At 48.5% G+C, this 13,847-nt stretch overlaps 1 protein-coding gene across 2 annotated transcripts in view; it reads right to left on the minus strand.

The window, feature by feature from the left end:
- UBE3C (ubiquitin protein ligase E3C) overlaps positions 1-13,847 on the minus strand; it is a 115,532-nt gene that overhangs the window by 68,743 nt on the left and 32,942 nt on the right. For both annotated transcript variants that reach the window (XM_027538466.1, XM_027538465.1), the window contains exons 6-10: positions 9,246-9,403; positions 6,125-6,278; positions 5,481-5,701; positions 4,837-4,994; positions 1,284-1,471 (exon numbers count right to left, since the gene is read on the minus strand). In XM_027538466.1, the coding sequence (XP_027394267.1) occupies positions 1,284-1,471; positions 4,837-4,994; positions 5,481-5,701; positions 6,125-6,278; positions 9,246-9,403 (879 nt within the window). The remainder of the gene's footprint in view (positions 1-1,283; positions 1,472-4,836; positions 4,995-5,480; positions 5,702-6,124; positions 6,279-9,245; positions 9,404-13,847) is intronic.

Raw genomic sequence — 13,847 nt, forward strand, 5'->3', positions numbered from 1 at the left:
GGATTCTTTATGCAAATACACATTCTACCTTTCCCACCTTTAAGACACAAAACATTACTCATTGTTCTGAAACTTCTTTTTTTCACTTAAACACGTATCTTAGAAACCTTTCCATGTCAATGTAGAAAGGGCCTCCAAATTCCTTCAGAGTTCCTGACGATCAACGTTAAACAGAAGCTAAAGCCACAAATCCCAGCCCTGAAAATAAGAGGGATTGCTATGAGCCTGGGAGGAGCTGAGAAAGAGTTATCAGCCTAGACTTTACTAATCATCTTTTAAATACCTTCTTAAAAGCTGAAAGCAGTTAACATCTACAACAGCGAAAATAAGCCTATTTGCTCTTTTACGAGCTATGAAAAACACTCTAAATACTCAGAACCTAATATATTTAAACCATAAATAAAATTCCTAGAGTACTTTCTTAGAGGAAACAGGTGCTGTACTCATAAAACCCAGGCTACGTATAAAGCTCCTCTCTCATTAAACACCTTTTGGAAGCAGTTCTGTAGTAAACCTCAGGCCAGGGCAGTGGTACATCAAGTCCAGTCATTACTGCCCAGAGCAATGGACTTTGAGCTCCAATAAAATCAGCGGCCTGCTTGGGCTGCAGGTCCTCAGATCTCACATCCTGCTCTGATGCAATTAGCCCACAGTGAGCTAATCAACTCACCCAGGGCTCACTGCCTCACGACGCCTCACTTCCTCAGACAGTAATAAACACCAGCGAGCCAAGACAGCACCTCATTAGCTGGCTGCACGACTGTTTACAAGGCAGCTGCGGCCGAGTGCTCCCTGCACACAGTTTGTGTCAAAGCATGCTTTCCTAGCCAAAGAAACAGCTCTTCACAAGAGGGGGCTCTGCCAGGCCACCGGGGACGCAGGCCCCCACACGCCCGCAGCGGGAGGACCTCAGCCCCCGGTGGACCCGCCACGTCCGCTCTCACGTCCTGCCTGCCCTGAGCACGTGTCTGTTGAAGTCTAGGAACCTGCTTGGCTATCACTCAAAGCACAGGGAAAGGGGAGCTCAAAGTTACTGTCACACCCACCGGCCACAGTTAAACTTCCATGTTTTGTCCTTCAAACGTTCACTTCACTGCTTTGAAAAACAAAAGGATTCTTCAGGTACCAAAGTAAACTATCACGGCAATCTGACAGAACGAGCCATGACACAGCCCGCAGAGAAAAGCCCCCACTGGCTCCCTCACACGGCCCCGGGCAGGCCCGAGCCCCCAACCAGGGCAGCAAACCCAGGGCACCCCCTCGGCAGGGGGCGCAGCACTCGCCTGGCCCGTGGCACCAAGACGCGGTGCTGCACCATGAGCGTGTGGCAGATGGCCGCCATCAGCGTGAAGGCCTCCTCGCTGGCCGAGTCCCTCCACACCAGGCTCAGCAGCGTGTTGGTCTGCTGCTTCGTGTCCAGCTTCTTCAGACACTCCTCGGCGATGTACAGCACAGACAGCCGCCCATCGTCCTGAAAGGCAGAGGGACCGGTCGGTCAGCCACGTCCTGTCAGAGCTCAGCGCGACTCACACGTGAGAGAGGCAGTATGTTAAAGGTTATCCGCATCACGAAGAACAACCTCAGCGTCTCTGCTAAGTCGTGCCTCGAAGGGCCCCCACGTCCCCTGCAGACGCCTGCGGAGCAGGGCCGCGGGCACGCAGCTGCTGGGGGACTCACGGAGCTCTAGTCCTCACACTGAGAGCAGGGCTCACTCCACAGTGTTCAGACCGCTCTAGACGAAGCACACCTGTGTGAAAACGGATTCTCATCTGGCAAAATTTCCACTTTAAATGACTTGAGATATCACAGTTTAAGCAAGTATTTAAAAACTTAAGAAAAAAAAATCTAAAGAAATACACAAACCTGTCATTTTGTATCTTCTCTAGAATATCTGATACACTGACTAAAATCTGAGCTAATACTCAATGAAGTTTACCTATCTGGTGTATTAATGAAACATGTACTTTCCTCATGTGTGTATACACATATATACATATGAGTAAATAAAATATGACTATATATGCAGTCTTGGGTATTGCTGACTGTACTGTTCGGAAACCTGGATGAATGTAACTTCTGTAATCTGTAACAATCTACTAAATAAACACTGTATGAGAGATGCGTCTCATACATATGTATCTTCACTTCGTTGTTGCTGTTCAGTCACTCGGGCATGTCTGACTCTTTGCGACCCCATGGACTGCAGCCACGTCAGGCTTCCCTGTCCTTCATCACCTCCCAGAGTTTGCTCAAACTCATGCCCATTCAGTCGGTGATGGCATCCAGCCATCTCATCCTCTGTCGTCCCCTTCTCCTTTTGCCCTCAATCTTGCCCAGCATCAGGGTCTTTTCCAATGAGTCGGCTCTTCCAAAGTATTGGAGCTTCAGCTTCAGCATCAGTCCTTCCAATGAATATTCAGGACTGATCTCCTTTAGGATGGACTGATTTGAATTTCTTGTAGTCTAAGGGACTCTCAAGAGTCTTCTCCAGCACCACAGTTCAAAAGCATCAATTCTTTAGCACTCAGCCTTCTTTATGGTCTAACTCTCACATCTGTATATGACTACTTGAAAAACCAAGTAGCTTTGACTAGCAGACCCTTGTCAACAAACTGGTGTCTCTGCTCTTCAATATGCTGTCTCTGTTTGTCATAGCTTTTCTTCCAAGGAGCAAGCATCTTAATTTCATGGCTGCAGTCACTGTCTGCAGTGACGTCGGAGCCCAAGAAAATAAAGTCTGTCACTGTTTCCACTTTTTCCCCATCTATTTGCTATGAAGTGATGGGACCGGGTGCCATGATGTTCGTTTTTTGAATGTTAAGTTTTAAGCCAGCTTTCTCACTCTCCTCTCTCACCACTTAGGTACCAATTATACTGTGTAGTGGCACATGGTGGAGACAGCACAGGCGTGGCTCCAGATCACCACAACAAAGCCAACATCGAAAGAGAGTGAGTCACACGGACTTCCTAGTTTACCAGTGCATGTGAAAACTGTGTTTATTCTCTACTGTAGTCTATTAAGTGCATAATGTGATGGCAATGTCTAATAAAACAATGCACCTATCTTAATTTAAAAATGTTGTATTGCTAAAAATGCTCACCATCATCTGACAACACAGAACTGCCAAAAACCTTTAACGTATAAAAAACAGTAGCTGAGAAGTATAATAAAATGAGGTATGCATACACAGATAATATTTAAATGTCACAGTCTCTAGAAGGTAAGTATGAACAAACTGTCTTCTGAAAACAGAAGTTTTATCTACTTTTCATTTATCAGATCTTCCTTTTTTTCACCATACATTTCACACATTTTTGCATCTGACTTGTGACAAGATGTACCAAGAGCTCCAGCACCCACCAAAACCCTCTGTTTTGCCCTTTGTAACGAGCCCTGCCCTGGCCACACTGGCTGTCCCCCATCCTCCTCCTGCTGGGCTGGCTTCCTCTCTGCTAAGGGAGCCTCTGAGCCCTTCCACTCCACCCCCCGATCCCTTTCCCCCCAGCATATTCTCAAGTGTATTTTCCTGGGACTAGACTTGGCACCAACCAGAGAGACATATTCTAAACACAAAAAACCAACCAAAAAACAAAAACCTTAAATCTGGTACAGCCACACCTCAAGGCACTGCAATTGTGTAATTAAGAGAAGAAGACATCAGTGGCAGACTATACCACTTAGGTAAGACAAACAGCCTGTGTGTGACATAAAGCTTTTTATTCCTTGAAAGCACACAGGAAACACTGCTAGGTAAGAAGAGGGAGAACGGGAACTTGGAGATAAAATGTGACAATGTACATAAAATGAAATTTAAAGTAAGTCATAATGTTTATCATCTATAAAATCTGTGAAAATAGACAAAAGATGTTCTGCAGTGGTCAAGAGATAGTTAAGAGGAAACGACCTTGCTTTTCTTTTAGGGGTTGGGGAGGACAAGGAGGAAAGGGCCTGGCTGGGGCTTCTCTGTGGAGTGATGAAGACGTTCTAGACTCAGTGGCAACAGATGCCTAGCTATGTTCATACACTGAGAAGTCCCTGAATAGTGTATCACTTTAAATGGGCTCATTCTGGGACTTTCCTGGTGGTCCAGTGGTTAGGACTTTGGACTTCCACTGCAGAAGGCACAGATTCAATTCCTGGGCAGGGAACTAAGATCTCACAAGATCCACATGCCGTGAGGCCAAAAAAACCCAAATAAACAAAAAAAACCCCAAACAGATAGATAAGAATTTATTTAAAAAAATAAAAATAAAAGGGTAAATTTTATGGTAAAATGTATGTCAATCAAGCTGTTATTTTTAAAAATTCTTAAAAATAAAAAAGAGTACAATAGTGCCTGACACACAGTAAGTGCTCCTCCTGCAAACAGGAGCTTAACCTTCTAACCCAATAGCTTCACTCAAAGAGTGGTGTCCTGAGTAATAACTAAAGTGATACACAGAGCAGCCCTACTTTGCACTGAAAGACCAAACATTAAACCGCATGTCTCTATGTTGGAAAAGACTTTGATTCTGGGAAAGACTGGAGGCAAAGGGGGAAGGGGGTGACAGAGGATGAAGTGGTTAGATATCACCACCGACTCAATGGACATGAATCTGAGCAAACTCCAGGAGATGGTGAAGGACAGGGAATCCTGGCCTGCTACAGTCCATGAGGTCGCAAAGAGTTGGACACAACTGAGCAAAAAACTAAACTGATAGACTGTGATCCTATTTCACACTGAAAAGGCAAACGCACATCTAAGTGTGCCCACATATCTGTGCATGCGTGTAAGGAAGAGGCATGGAGACCGCAGGGCGGCGCAGGCGAGGGCGCACGCACAGCTGGGGGCTCACCGGAGTGCTGGCCGGCCTGTTGGCCTCCTCCCCCTCCTCTTCATCCGAGTCGCTGGCTGCATCCTGGCCGCTGGCGCGGGCGGGCGAGACAGGCAGCTGGGACAGGAGGGCCTGGAGGACTCGCAGGTGCGCCAGCAGCCCGTCCTCGGAGAGCGCGCCTTGGTGAGACAGCCACATCGTTAGTTAGGGGGGGTGAGAAACTGGAGGACACGGGTGACCACTTCTCCTAAACTCCGAGAGGCATTTCTGACCAGGACACACACTACATTTCTAATATTTCACGTGCAGATGTGTACACTCAAATATATTATGCTACGATACCAAAACGCTACGACAGGCAACCCAGCAGCTTAGCGTAAACGGGGAAAAACAGCCCCACACGCACAGAAATTGGCCCATTCAACTCTAAAATTCTTTTTAATCTGTGTGGCCCTGTTAAATCAGACTTCTTATCCTGCCTTATGACACTATGCCCGGGGACACCAGCCAGGCCACGGCCTTAAGCAAACGCGCTCTTCTGAGGAGCTCCTCCCCCAGAGGCCGTGCTGACAAGGGGACACCCGGCCGTGCACCCCACCCCGCCCGCTCCTATCTACGCATGCTGCCTCTACGTGAGCTCAGCAGGACGCCCTAACGTTTCATACCCAAATAATTGTCACCAACAGTTAAAACAAAGTAGAAGAGCCATGGTGCGCCCCCACTGGTGGCGGGCCGTCTGCCCTCGAGGGACAGCAGTGCAGTCAGGAAGGGCTCGTAGGGGAAGACGGTCCGCGCGTCCGCCAGGGCAGGGATGACGAAGTGGAAGATCTGCTCCGTGAAGGGGGCCGCCAGGACCTCCTTCGTGAAGGCTGTAAAAACCTGTTGCCTAATGAAGAAAAACGGAAGCTCGTAATAAAATCAAAATACACTGTTCACAAAATCATTGATTAAAATCACTGTTCACAAAATAACCTTTTCATCAGACATGTTAAGTTTTTCAGATTAACTAGAGCACCCTAAACTTAATGCTCTATCATTCCTATTAAAAAAAAAACAAAACAAAACCTTGCTATGTTTTTCTATATTCTGATAGCTACTAGAAAGCAAGAAAATAACCAGGTCACCAGAATTATAAATTTATGTTGGGTGCAGGCCAGACAGAAAAAGTACATTTTTCTTTAAACTGAGTCACACTAATAAAGCAAAAATGACTTGCAAGTCTATATTTCAGACAGCATCCTGTGCCAAAGTTATTGTTAGATACAGATCTTGTGAAATTACAAAATCAATAAACTGATTTCATTCTCACCTTGCACCTTCTGGACAGGAGTTGTACGTAAAGTGCAATGGTTTTAAAACATTCTCTAGCAAAATTTTTGCTATAGGAACTCGAGATAAATCAGAATATTCAATACTTGATGGAAGCTTGCTGTTAATTAACAAATAGAGAGATCTATAATACCCTAAAAGAAAAGAAAAACATATTTATAAGTTGTATCAATTTGTATTAAAATATCAATACCCCTCTCTCTTTTTTTTTTTACAACAAGGGGAAAAAAAACTTGGCAATTTTTAACTGCTCTTTATAAATCTCCATAGGTCCAAATTAAAGTTAGTTTTTCCTGCAAGTTTTTATCAAGTAAATCTTTTGGTTCCCAAGTAGCTTGAAGTGATGTGTAAAGTTGAGAAACCCACTGCTCAGCACCAACAATGATCAACTACATCCAATCACCTACACCGCCTCTCATCTGGGACCAGCCAAGATACAGTTATTTCAGCACGTCATCAAAGAACTCTATTTTCTTAAAATAAATTAATAACAACTTCTTAATACCACAAATACCTATGAGTGATCAGGTCTCCAACTGTCTTTAAACTTTTTTTTAACTAGTTTGCCTGAATCAGGAGCCAAGTAAAAAGCTCACAGTGGGATTTTCAAAAGCTGTCTCCTAGGCATCCTCCAAGTAACCATGCCACTGTGTGGCTGTAGAGACCATCAAGCTGACCCAGGACCGCAGGCCCTGAGCAGACTCCGTCCACAGCTCTGTGCTCCTGGCTGTCACCTCGCGCCCGGACTCTGGCCAGCGGGCTCACTTGTCTGCCTTCTGACGGGACAAGATGTCCAAGTCCCACCTGCTCATCTCCCAGCCATTCCTCCCGGAACTCAAGTTCCCTTTAAAGGAACGGCTCCCTCTGGAGACCACAGTGTGGACACCGAGGGGCTCACGTGTTTTACAGGCGACCTGCATGAAGCAGACACACGGGCATGGCCCGCCTAAGCTGTGGGAGGGGTCCTCTGCCACCTCTAACATCCCAGGCCACCAGCCCTGCGGGGCCGCGCCCTCTCCTGAGGCAGGACGCACATCTCCAGCTGTAGTCTTGAGCACCTCGCCATTCTAAGCACACACGGACACACTCCCCACTTGTTGGGGGCTCCCCACTCTGCACCCAAGGTTCAGCCGCTGAACAGGGCTTCCCTGCAGGGGACCCCTAGACCTGCTCCGCGACCACCCCAACCCTAACCTCACAGACACTGCTTAACCAGCAACACTCGTCAAGACAGGGAAAGCTCTTCTGCTATAAAACTGAAAATACAGGGCGCTCTCTGGCGGTCCAGTGGTTAAGGACCCACCTGCCAATGCAGGAGACACAGGTTTGATCCCTGGCCCACAGACCCCACATGCCAGGGAGCAACCGAGCCCGTGAGCCACAACTATCAAGCCTGTGCTCTAGAACCCAGGAGCCGTAACCAAAGAAGCCCCTGCAATGAGAGGCCCAAGGACCCAAGTAACTGGAGAGCAGCCCCACCTTGCTGCGGCCAGAGAAAGCCGCTCAGCAATGAAAGCCCACAATAGTAAAAAAAAAATACTTAAAATTTTTTTTTAAAAATCTGAAAAAACAAATACATCAAGAAATTTTTAAACATATCAAGAAGAATTTTGAAGTGTCACATTATTCTATCAACGTCACATCTGTGTATACTGAACAGACTGGCAGCAGGAACAGCATATAAGGAACAGCTTGGTCGCAGCTCTGAAGAGCTTCAGGCTAAGGCAACCTGGTACACGGTAACACAAACTTATGAAGAGAAAGACACTAAAATGTGGGAGACTAGTGATGTCAGGAAGTGACTTATCAAAAAAGACGAAACACAGCTATGCCACAGAAGATGCTGGCAGCAGCACTTTCTGTGTAAGATTTCAAAGTGTTGCCTAGTGCAAGACACATTCAAAAATAATGCATATTCTTTAGTTATCTCCTTCACACTTTTAGAAAGCAGAAGTAAAAACTTTTTATGAAATGCTTAGCCTTAACATCAATATATACAATAATAGAGCAATACAGTGGACTTTAAAATTTCTTCTTTAAAGATCAAATTCTGTAATTTTCAATTTACTTTTAATTAACTCAGTAATTTCCCAAATTTTTCAACAAACTAAGTAGGGTTTCATTTTTTTTTTAACTAGCCAATCAGTAAGGCTGGATGTATAAGAATTTAGTTTATACAATTTTAATCTTGAGGATTAAATTAGCTAGATTTAACCTAGAGTAGTCCATCAAGAAAACAAAAGCAAAATTATGTTTTTATCAGTAACTGTTCCGTCCTGGAATGTCTTTTGATAGCTCCTTTTACGACCAGTAACACATCCATTTTAACGTTAACGCTCCTGGAGTCCAGGAGCCCTGCAGCTCCGATACCCAACCTGTGATAACAAGTCAGAGTTTTGCTGCTGTTGCTGACCACATGGTGTGGTCCGTGGGATCTCAGTTCCCCAGCGAGGGGCTGAAGCAGGGCCCCTGGCACTGAAAGCGCCGAGTCCTAACCACAAGGCCACCAGGGACTCCCTGGAGTAAACTCTTGAAAAGGTTTATTTCACGGTACTCAGCTGTCAGGGAAGTCTTAAGCGCCATGTGCACATCCTCATCTCCCTGCCAGCGTCACTAAGGCGTCCTCAGAGGATTTTCAGACGGAGCTTCTTACACCCAACAGCGCGGCCGCTTGAAGACGGATGTCACCCACTTAATGAGAAATGTCAGACAAACTGAGCATCTTCCTCTTCTCTACTGAACCACTTGATTCCCGGGACAGGCTCTCTCCAGGTGGGTCAGCATGTCGCTGTGCTGGAGGCGGCCTGCGCCCAGCACCCAGGCTGCCAAGTTTAGCCATGGCAGCCCGGCCCAGCACAGCAGGCCCCGGTATCTGCACCTCGGATGACTAGTTTCCTTCACTTTCAAGCGACAGGGAAGGTTAGAGATTAGATGCATTTCCCAATTCTGAGGGGGGTAGAGAAGAGGAGAGATGCTAGAGTCTGTGACCCACAAAGGTCCCATCCCAGCCGCAGACTCGCGGTCCCTGCCCTGAAAAGTGCCCTGGCCACTGCCAACTGCTCACAACAGCGCCACCCTCAGTTCTGACACCACCAACTCACCATTCTGAATCATGTAGTGCAAAATTTGTTCAATGACGGACACCACGTAGCTAGCATCTTGTAAAACAGGCAAGTAAGTGTCCTCAGAGGAGAACACCTCCAGCATCCTCATGGGAAGCGCAACATTCAGACTGTCATCATTACAGCTCTGCAGCAACCTGTAAAAGTGGAAAAGGTGTCCCAGAGGCAGTAGACGGCAAGTGCCACCAAGAGGTCCTCACACTCCTCACTCGGGCATGGGAAGCTCCTGGGCCCCTCTGCTCTAGTCCTACAACTTCCCCGAAAACAGACGGGCCTCAGGAAACAGCCAAGCACCGTGTCACTCGCACTTTGAGTCCTCATTACGAGCCACACAGGAATGCTGGCTCCGGGTTGAGAGAGGAACATGCAGTCAAGGAGGGAGGGAGAAGCAGGCAAGGAAAATCACTGTGGGGAGGGTCTCACCGCGCAGCGTCCCTAACCCACCCGTGCTCCATCTAACCCAACTCAGCTAGGGGGGCTCCTTAAAAGTGCCCACCAGCTCCTTCAAACATGCCTCCTTCAAGATTCCCCATGCCCAAAACATCCCCCAAGAAGACAGCTTAATCTACTTCTGGGCCTAAGTCACCCAGCACTTTAAGTAAAGACTCTCATCTCACCATGAGAATTATAGGCAGAAAGGAAGGCTCAGCTGTTACAAAACTAAGTTTTATTTTCAGAGAGAGCATTTTTTAAAAATCAACTTTATGGAGACATAATTTATGTGTGACAATTTGTACTCATCTAAAGCAGGCAATACAGAGAGTTCATTAAAAAAAACTAAGATCATGGCATCCAGTCCCATCACTTTGAGGCAAATAGGAGAAAAGTGGAAACAGAGGCAAATTTTATTTTCTTAGGCTCAAAAATCACCACAGATAGCGACTATGGCCACAAAATTAAGATACTTGCTCCTTGGAAGGAAAGTTGTAACAAACCTAGAGTATTAAAAAGTAGAGACGTTACTTTGCCGACAAAGTTCCATAGAATCAGAACTATGGTTTTTCCAGTAGTCACGTACAGATGTGAGAACTAGACCATAAAGAAGGCTGAGCACCAAAGAACTGATGCTTTCGAACTGTGGTGCTGGAGAAGACTCCTGAGAGTCCCTTGGAATGCCAGGAGATCAAACCAGTCCATCCTAAATTAAATCAACCTTGAATATTCCTTGGAAGGACTGATGCAGAAGCTGAAGCTCCAATACTTTGGCCACCTGATGGGAAGAGCTGATTCATTAGAAATGACTCTGATGCTGGGAAAGATTGAAGAGAGGGGGACAAGAGAGGATGAGATGGCTGGATGGCATCACCGACTCGATGGACATGAGTGTGAGCAAGCTCTGGGAGACAGTGAAGGACAGGGAAGCCTGGCATGCTGCAGTCCTTGGGGCTGCAAAGACTGGGACACGACTGAGGAACTGAACAACAACAGCTGTGAGTTCTGACATCACACCAACAGACACCGAACACGTCTCTGCTCCGCCACTCGGCCCTCTAGTAAGTTCTCCCTCCACTCTCCCCCCAGCTGTGCTGTCACTAGACTTGTCTGCACTTTCCACGGTTTTACGCAGTGGGACTCACACAGAACGTGCACATCAACGTCCACAGTCTTCCCTGAGCGGCTCTCCGAGACCCAGCCGGCACCCGCGAACAGCTGGCTAGCACTGCTCCACAGCATGGAAACACCACGTTCCGGTCACCTGTTCACGTGCTGGCGGGGACCTGGGTCGTTTCCAGTCTTTTCTTGTTATAAATAAAGCTGTCTGAACATTCAAAGCAGCCTTGTGGACCTGCCTCACTTCTGGGTAAGCTCCTGGGCGAGGAACTACAAGTCATATGGCAGCCGGACATCACAAGGAACCATCAACGTGAGAGGCGGGGCTGAGAGCCCCGCTGCTCGTCCCCACCTCACATGGTCCTGACACTTTGAAGGTGTAGCCATTCTAGCAGCCAGACCAGCGTGCTTTACTGTGGTCTGAGACACGATTTCCGTGAACACCTTTCCAGGTGCTCATTGGTCATTCACCTGTCTCCTTTGCCGTGGGCTGTTTCTTGAGAAAATGAATAACCCATCCTGGGCGCACCCAGGCCCGACCCCAGGCCCTCCAGCTGCACAGCCTCTGCCCATTTCAGGCCGGGCTCCCCAGGCCCGTCTTCCTGCCCCAGGATCCTCACTAAGCAGGCTGTCAGCTTCCCCATGTCACTCTCCAGACACCACCACCTCTCCCATCCGGGCCCGCGTCTGTACCTGTGCAGAGCTCTTCTCCCTTCTCAATTCCTCTTACAGCCAAGCCAACAAGACCCCCGTGCCCATCCTCCATCACAGCTCTCATCACAGGGACCCATGGGCTTACTGCAGGGAAAAATCGCCAGACTGTGAAATAGGGGGGAGGAGAGGAGAGGGGGACTGGTGGCCGGCTCAGCTCAGTCACTGGGTTCCCTCCACCCCCGCCTTCCACAGGCTCACCCCCAACTCTGCAGACGTGAGCCTGGAGAAAACTAACAGCAATGCAAATGTTTCCCACACAGAGCCACACAAATTATTCCTGTTCCTGGCAATGCAAAGGGCTCTGTCAGACAGAGAATACAAATTCCCTGAGGCAGGTTCATCTGAATCAGCTGGAACATCTTACTGGTTCCCTCTTTGAGTAACCAGTTAAGTGAAGTCACTGACACATGCTCGCACGCGAGTCCTGGCTTTACTTAACAGTGAGCATTACCCATTCAACGATCAATTCCGACTGCACTCCCCATGCTGTGCCTGGACTCCCCTGCTCCACCCCAGGCTCCACCTCTCTCGCAGCAGACACCAGCCTCTGGTTCTCGGTCTACACTTCGCTTGCTCCAGACAATGCACCTGAATTCCCACGGGGACTTAAAGAGGCGGCGGCACACACCCCTTCTCTGGTAACTTGCCTGCACTCCCAAAATTCAGCACCCTGCACGTGGCAGGCAACATGAAACAACTGACGCTCCTAACAGATCACTGCTTTCACTTTACTTTCTTAAAATTTCATTCCTCATCTAAGAGAACCAGCTTCCCCAGAGAAAACAGTCCCAGGCTCGGGCTTGCAGGGGAGGTATTAAGTGAGCCCAAAGTACCGTGGTCCCAGGAGACACGGAGGCTTGAAAGGCGGGGTGGGGGGCTTCTGAGAAGAGCTCCCTCCATCAAGCGCTGAAAGCCAACACGAGCCGGAATGAGCCTGAAGGGAAGGAGGCAGGGTCCTTTTCACAAACAAGCCAACAAGCCAGCACTGAAGAAACAAGACCATTAGAAAAGTCAGCACTGAATGAGCCGTGGGTGGACACAACAACAGCATCAAGCACAGACCATCAAATGCGAAAACCCCCAGGTGGAAAGCGGCGCCCTAAGAGAGGAGAGCCTGGGCAACGCGGAGAGGAGTCTTCAGCCGCACTTGGCCTCGCTGAGCACAGACACGCTAGGTCTCTCACACGCCCTGCTCCGAGGCAGTCTGTTTATACACATTTAAACTGAATCGAGTGTGCCCCATGCCAGCAACTCTCATGGGGCGCCACTGGGCAGTGTCTGGAGACCTGCAGGGTCAAGTGGCTGCAGGCCAGGATCCTGGTGGCAAACAGCGCACAACACAGGACCACGCCCACCACACGGGGCCACGCCCACCACACGGGGCCACGCCCACCACACACGGGGCCACGCCCACCACACACGGGGCCACGCCCACCACACACGGGGCCACGCCCACCAGAGGCTGCATCAGCCCCAACGGGACAAGGGGAGACCTGACACCCCGTTGAAAGGAAACAGAGGAGATGAAGGAACCAAAGGGATGCTAGGGCCACCAAAACAGAGAAGATAAAGCTTTTGAGATAACTGAGGAAATGTGAATAGGGAGTAGATCACGACGGCAGAGAATTACCATTTGTTCTCTCAGGAGAAAACAGCACTGCCGTCACCAGAACGCGCCTTCCCAGGACAAGCACGGGGAGCAGTGAGCGCCATGCTGTCTGCAGCCCCTTCCACACGCGCCAGAAAAACAGCGCGCTGCGTGTGTGCGGACGGACAGCGAGCAAATGAGCAAATGGAACTTGAATCCAGGAGCACGATATACGGTGGTGTTGCCACTTCTCTCGTGTCAGAAATTTTCCAAGACAGAAAGTTGGGGAAAACAAGCAGAAACTGCATTTGGATCTATCATCTATTAAAATTACTTGCTGGATGAATACCTTCAAAAGCACATTAAGTGCCACAAACTCTAAGCCCAGGTCAAGAGAGCCCCAGACTGTGCTGCTCTGGGGGAGGGCATGCCTGACACCTCTGAGGGCTTGTGAGGAAAAGCCGTGTGTGTGACAGAGGCCACGGCGCCCAGGCCCCACTGTGTGGTGCAGGCGTCTACAGAGAAGGTCCACGGACCCCTGCTCCAGAGAACCAACGCACACAGTGTGTTTTTCAAAGGACGGTTTTCGAGAAATACAAGGGGTCTGGGGAAAAAAAAAGATTTCCTGGGACTCTCGATCATCCACATTCTCTCTTTGGGGGTTTTCCACTTTGCCTCTAGTGCAGCTCAGGATCTGGAAAAGTCAGCTAACAGGCCTCATTCTGACA

The sequence above is a fragment of the Bos indicus x Bos taurus genome, chromosome 4 (genome assembly GCF_003369695.1).
Source record: "Bos indicus x Bos taurus breed Angus x Brahman F1 hybrid chromosome 4, Bos_hybrid_MaternalHap_v2.0, whole genome shotgun sequence".
In the NCBI taxonomy this organism is placed as follows: Eukaryota; Metazoa; Chordata; class Mammalia; order Artiodactyla; family Bovidae; genus Bos; species Bos indicus x Bos taurus.